We start from the raw sequence: 6,271 nt of genomic DNA, 5'->3' as shown, positions 1-6,271 counted from the left end.
TTCCTGCTGTGTCTGCTTTTGGACAAAGCTGAGGGCAAAACAAAAGGAATGAATTAGTTTGAAGAATGCTGCTAAAGCTTGGAATATGAACTCTGTGCAGTATGAACTCCACAGAAATTTTTGGCTTCAGGTTCAACTTTAAATTCTTTGGCAAGTAAGCCACATAAGCCTGATACACACCACAAATATATTTGATTTTGGCCCAAATTAGAGCCTTTATCGTTTCTAATTTGTTGCTGGATGTCATACATACCCATTTTGTTTTGGAAATAAATATTCTGACTTTGAAAATGTTGGCTGCTTTGAAAGTGCAGCTTGGTTTTTAAAGTAATGAGATTTCCTTTTTTTTTTTTTCCTTCCAAAAAGAAATTTACAGTTTGTGGCTGCTTTTTGTTATACGTTGGTCTATCTGAAATGAAGAGAAGACTCAGGGTTCTTCAGCACAATGTGTAGATGCAGTGTATTCCTTAGAAATGAATACAATTTCATGATACCACTGTGAGTTTAAACAATAGCAAATTGTCATATGAAATCTGCAGAAGTTAAAAAACAAAACAACTGAAGAAGTTGCACTATAATCATAAGGAGAGAGTGACAGAGCTGAATCTGGTGATCCTGGATTTTGCTCCCTGATTTGAGGTCCCTGTCAAAATCTGAGAGCTCTGTCTGTTCCTTGTGATAAGGTAGTAGACAAAAATATTGGGAAAAACAACAACAAAAAACACAAAAAAAAACAACCAAACTGTAATCTATGAGCTATATTTTTTTCATTGTAAAGTTTTATAAACAATAGGCAAGTGTTTCCTAACTAGACACATTGTATAGGAAGAGGAATAAAAATGGCATAAATATTAAACTACCTTTTAGTAGAGAAACATGACTGTGGAAAGGAAAGGATTGAACTGAAAATCTGAATCTCAGATGTGTGGTATATCTTTGCAGTAAGATTTTACTTTTGATCTTTTTGTCCAGAGTCTTTGGGCATATCAGCTACCGTTCGGACTGGGAACTAGTGAAGGTGGACTTCAGACCATCCTTCCCCAGGGAGTGCACCGATGATGACTATGAGTCTTGGGAGCTCACAAATCTACAGGTATTCATGATAGCATGTTAACTGCCACAGCTTTTCCATAGCTTTCAGATTCGTGTAGAACTGTATGCTAGGAAAATGTTTTCAAGTAGAATTTGGATGCTACATCCACAGCTTTATCTCCTTATGTTGGTATTTGCTGATTTTACGATAGTTTAAAATGGGAGAGGATTTTGTGTTCCCTTTGGCTGTGTGATCTGTGTTGTGGGAATGGTGGAAGCAGATCTGGTGATCTGCCATAATAATAGGTGGTCCTGCTGGTTTGTGAAGCATCTACCATAACTAAAATGTGTAATATTGATTGAAGCAATTTCAACATGCAGTCATGTGTTCTGCCAACATCCTGACCACATACTGCACTCATATATAAATTGCCATAAGTAAAGCTCATTCCAGAAGTAATTTAGGATCTCAATGGACTAATCGTGTAATGGAGTCCATTTGTTTTGGGCAATACCGTTTCTACAGTAATGCATTGAGGCTGTGCTAATCCTGGTGCTCTGGCCAAATCAAATTTTGGGAAGCTACTTTCTCTATACAATGTATTGATGAAAGAGACCAGTATAAGTTGTTTTTTTTTTTTCTTATATTAAATGGAATATGTCATATTTATTCATAATCATTCTGATTATTAAGTTTTGCTTTTTCCAGTACACTTGTTCCCACACTCTTTGCAGGGTTGTCTTTTTTTTTTACATGCTACCCTGTGTTATTGGAACTCTCCAGCTCTCATTTGCTAGTTTTCATGCTTAATTTTACACTTATTGTTTGAGAATGCAGTGTATTTACAAAGAATGTTACGCAGATCTACGCCTAAAGAGTAACTATATCTTGGGATTTTAGCATTGAAATGTCTTCCAGAAGTTAGAAACTACTCAAATGACTTTGACAGCGTATTTGCAGCTGCCCTGTTACCACTGGAGTTTGTTCTGGTAGTCTTCATTCTACCTGTGTCCACATGGTTGGTGTTTTGTATTGACTGATGGCATGAGACATGGTGATATAGATAGAACTTCACCTATCTGCACCCACACTCAATTTTTAAACAGACAGTTGTAGGATTCTGCCTAGATTGCACACACGTGAAAAAAAGGCTTAAATTTCACTTGAATTTTCATGCACATCTTTGGATTTGTGCCCTGACATACTGCATATGTTATAACTCTATAATGGCCTGTTAGGGGACAGCAGTGAATATGGGAGCTTTCTGTAACTGTACTTTTGAATATGACAGAGTTGATACAAATTTATAGCCTTGGCAGCAAGACCAGACTTTCTCAGGGCAACATAAGGTCACATCTGTGTGGTGTAAGTTATGGTGTGCAGTAAATCCAGTGCTTTGATTTTCAGGGTGATCATTGCATCATGGGCCAGCAGAGGAGCTTTCGAAAGAGGAAGATTTCATCATGGTGCATTAAAGGGAGAAGTTTCACATCAGCTCTCACATCCAAAGTTTGTGAATGTGCGAACTCAGATTTCTTATGGTGAGTCTGTCTGTGGAGCATTAGACTTATTGCCAGTAAATAGTGGCTTAGAGTTTGAGATAGGTTTATTTTACTCTGTTTACTCCCCACATAGCCATGTCTAAGCAAATAGGCAACCTGTTGTTTGGATTTGTTTAAAACCATTGCCATGCTTTAAGTATTTGTTTCACCTGACTGAACAAATCCTGACGTTTTTCTCTATTGATCAAGACTTGAAAAATGACCATTGATTTGATTTATGAGGCAAATAAATGCCTTCTATTTGCAAATGAAGCAAAAAACCAGAAGTGTGTTAGTGGCAAAGGAAACCTTTAAAAATCTAAGCCACCAAGAGAGTTAATTTTGCAGAACCGACAAAGTAATTACAAGCAGTTTTTCCCCTAAGTGTGCACAACTCCCTTTGAAATTAGACATGGAACAGAACCGGTTTTATCAACTTGTATATTCACCCGGTAGAATAATACTAAAAAAGTCTTTTTGCTCTTAATAAAGTAGTCTTATCCATCCCAAATGAGACTGCTGAATGAAGAGAGGATAGTAACACACTTGGTGTGGATGTTTTTCAGTGACTATGGGTTTGAGCGCTCTGCACCTCTGAAGTCAGAGTCTAGCAGATGCTTTGCTGACTTTTGGTTTAACCCAGAGGCACCTCCTGAAGACTGTGTGCTGGGGCAGGCGTACACCAGCAGCACTGGGTAAGCTGATTTTGTGTTTGACTGGGTTACAGAGGCTTCCAGGGAGGAGAAGAATATTCTGACCTAGGGCCACAAAAGGGAGTTGAAGAAATGTAAATAAGAACTCTAAAACTGGGAAATGCAAAAGTTCTGACTCGGACTTAGAGCATGTGCAGAAGCTTCCTACTGACTAATGAAAGAGAAATACTACTTTATATGTTCAGAGCAGTTCATAAACTAATCCATTTGAGAAAAGGGGGAGCTGTCTTGTTTTCAGTATTTTTTAAATACATTTTTTGTAACGTTTTGTAGCCATTGTTGCACTTCTGATGGGAATGTCCATTCAGAGCCTTTCCTTTTAGCTCATTACTTGGGTTCAGACCAATTTTCAGTTTTAATCCAATGAATTACTCTGAGGAGCCAATAACATCTCAAAGAACTTCCCAGTCTCGCCCTTCCATAGGGGTGAGGAATTCTATGGAGAATAGGTTCTTTTCCTGACCATATGGGACACTCAGAATCAAAGGAAAGCTTTAGTAACTGTAAACAATACCATATAGAATGCACACTACAATGTAGCCTGATGTCTGTGCTGAGAATAACTTGCAGCTGGCATCTATTCTGGCTTATCATAACATCATCTCTGTTGGTTGTGGAGATGAGAACCAAATGAATGAAATGTCAAGTCTGGCAATAGACTCGCGGTCTCTGTGTATATTTGCCTTACTGAGGAAAATGATGCCTTTTGGGTTGCAGCTGACAGCTCCAATATACAGAGCAGAAATTCAAAAGAGTGAAATCTGACTCTGATTTTAAAGGATGTTTAAAAATAACATACCTGAGTGAAGCTGATCTGTAAATAATTACTGTACACATCCAAGTTTTCATTATTAGTTCTTTCAAAGTGTTAGGCTTTTCACTTCTTTATACTGTTATGTTAAAGAAATGCTTTAAATGTTTTTAAAAATGCATAGATTTGAGAACAACAGTTAAGCTGTTGGTTCTGGGTTACTGAAGAAGCTGCTTGGTCTGATTTCTTCCTGATATTTGGGGGTTGAACCAAGACTTCGAGACTATTCAAGACTGTTGAATGCTAGGAAAGGATATGGCAGAGAGGACAACAGGCTGTCTAGCTCATGGAGGGCTGGTCAGGCATGTTTCTAGATTTGAAAAGGCAGATTTTTCCAATGCATACAAATTAAATCCTCATTGTGGTCCACACCCTCTTTTTTCAACAGATTTTCCTCAGTAAAGGCAATCCCTCATCAAAGTATTTGCATCATGAGTGGGGTTTCAACCCAGGAAATTCATTAGCTACCATCACACTCACCATTTGGTGCCTCTGATGATATTCTTTTGCTCACCTCTGATTCAGTGTGCTCCCTGCTCACCATTTTTGCAGATACAGGAAAGTTGTTTCCAATGTGTGTGAAGGTGGCATAGACCTGCAGCAGAACTTAGCACAGCATATGTGTCCACTGATTGCTCCCAAGGGACTGCAGATCAGCATCAAAGAAGAAAGCCTGGCTGTTAAGCCTGGGGAAGATATCACCTTCATCGTGAAGCAAGAGCAGGTAGAAATGAGCATTGCCTTTATGAAAGTTTCCTTGCTATTTTTAGGGTTCATTTTACTCCTACATACTTCGTTACTGAATGAAGATATAATTTCTGCTTGAGACAAAGATGAATGACACTCTAAATATTGAAACTTCTGTTTTCAAGTGAATCAGACAATCCATCCAGGAAGTTCTGTGAACCACCGCGTTCTGTCCAACAGGATGACTCCTCAGCAGCATAGTTGGTCATTGCTCCTTAAAGGCAAAGGGTCCTTGGAGAATCAAAAGATCTAAATTACTGAAGTCTCCTTGGACTGAAAATTGCAACTGCTGTATCGGAGGAGAACAGAAACACAGAGAACATTTCATATTCTGGTTTAAGTGTTTTTGAGACTGCCTTTCAGAAAGGAATGAAGCAAAGCTTTACAGAAATCAGCAAATAATACAGCATAAAAACATTTATTAGTTGTGTTGCCAAAGATGTATTTCTTCTTTTTATTGAGAGAGACAATGCCCTAAGGCTCTGACCAACAGCAGTGAGTAACTTTTGGATTGTTTGCCATGGGTTTGTTTTCTAGTGCTTGTTTCTTAGCATTAGTCTATAACTGCTGCACTCAGGTTACTGGAGTATTTTACTTCCTGGCTAACCCCACTGATTTGCAAGAACTTGAAGAAAGTTCACACATTTTGGCAAACCAGTGCAATATAAATCGGGCACTGGGGATTTATTTCTGTAATGGAATCAAGAAGGTTACGTGCAGAACACCGAGCTGCTTAACGCTTCACAGGCTCTGCATCTCAACTCTTGCAGTGCCCCAACAGTTTACTGCTGTGTCTTTTTATAATTTCTGTGGAAATGTTTATTTGAAGAATAGAGCATTTGGTTGCAATTTGGACTTCTAATGATTCTGATTGGCAGTTTGACTTTTTTTCCTACTGATGCTTTCATGAATCTCTGTAGCAATATGTAAAACATTTAAAAATATTTAAAAATCTTTATAAGTGAGGGATCTTGAGGGGAATCCCAGGCTGTGTTTTCTGATGAAGACTTTGCTTGGTACATCGGAGTGGAAGCTGTAGAAGAAACGTAGCAATTTGCTGCCCCCTATGGCTAAGAATAATGCTTATACCCCAGTGTCCCGAGCGTTCCTTAGAATTTAATCTACATACTGAGTTTAAGAAGCAGCTCTACTAGGATAAGCCAAAACATGCCATTTTCTCTGCTGAAGTTACTAGCTTGTGTGAATACATGCTACTAGGTGCAGGAACGCCAGACATCAGGGAGTAAGACCGGTTTTGGGTATGCTTGAACAGTTTTCAAGTGGCCTTAGAATTAAAAATAATTTATAATTGCAGTTATTCTTTTTTCTCAGATTCTGTTGGCTGAATGTATAGATAAATAATATCATGACAATAATCTATTTTGCATGGAATTGCAAGCCCCAGTTCCTTTTAAATTTAGCTACC

At 38.3% G+C, this 6,271-nt stretch overlaps 1 protein-coding gene across 1 annotated transcript in view; it reads left to right on the top strand.

Annotated features, from left to right (window-relative positions):
• The window catches only part of SORCS2 (sortilin-related VPS10 domain containing receptor 2), a 108,816-nt gene that overhangs the window by 73,263 nt on the left and 29,282 nt on the right, over positions 1 to 6,271 (top strand). Inside the window, exons 13-16 of the mRNA XM_008948478.1 lie at positions 973 to 1,093; positions 2,441 to 2,574; positions 3,141 to 3,269; positions 4,651 to 4,822. Coding sequence (XP_008946726.1) covers positions 973 to 1,093; positions 2,441 to 2,574; positions 3,141 to 3,269; positions 4,651 to 4,822 — 556 coding nt within the window. The remainder of the gene's footprint in view (positions 1 to 972; positions 1,094 to 2,440; positions 2,575 to 3,140; positions 3,270 to 4,650; positions 4,823 to 6,271) is intronic.

This window comes from Merops nubicus, unplaced genomic scaffold, assembly GCF_000691845.1.
Source record: "Merops nubicus isolate BGI_N331 unplaced genomic scaffold, ASM69184v1 scaffold71, whole genome shotgun sequence".
Lineage (NCBI taxonomy): Eukaryota > Metazoa > Chordata > Aves > Coraciiformes > Meropidae > Merops > Merops nubicus.
The sequence above is the reverse complement of the archived record's forward strand: the minus strand, read 5'-3'. Positions and strand labels throughout refer to the sequence as shown.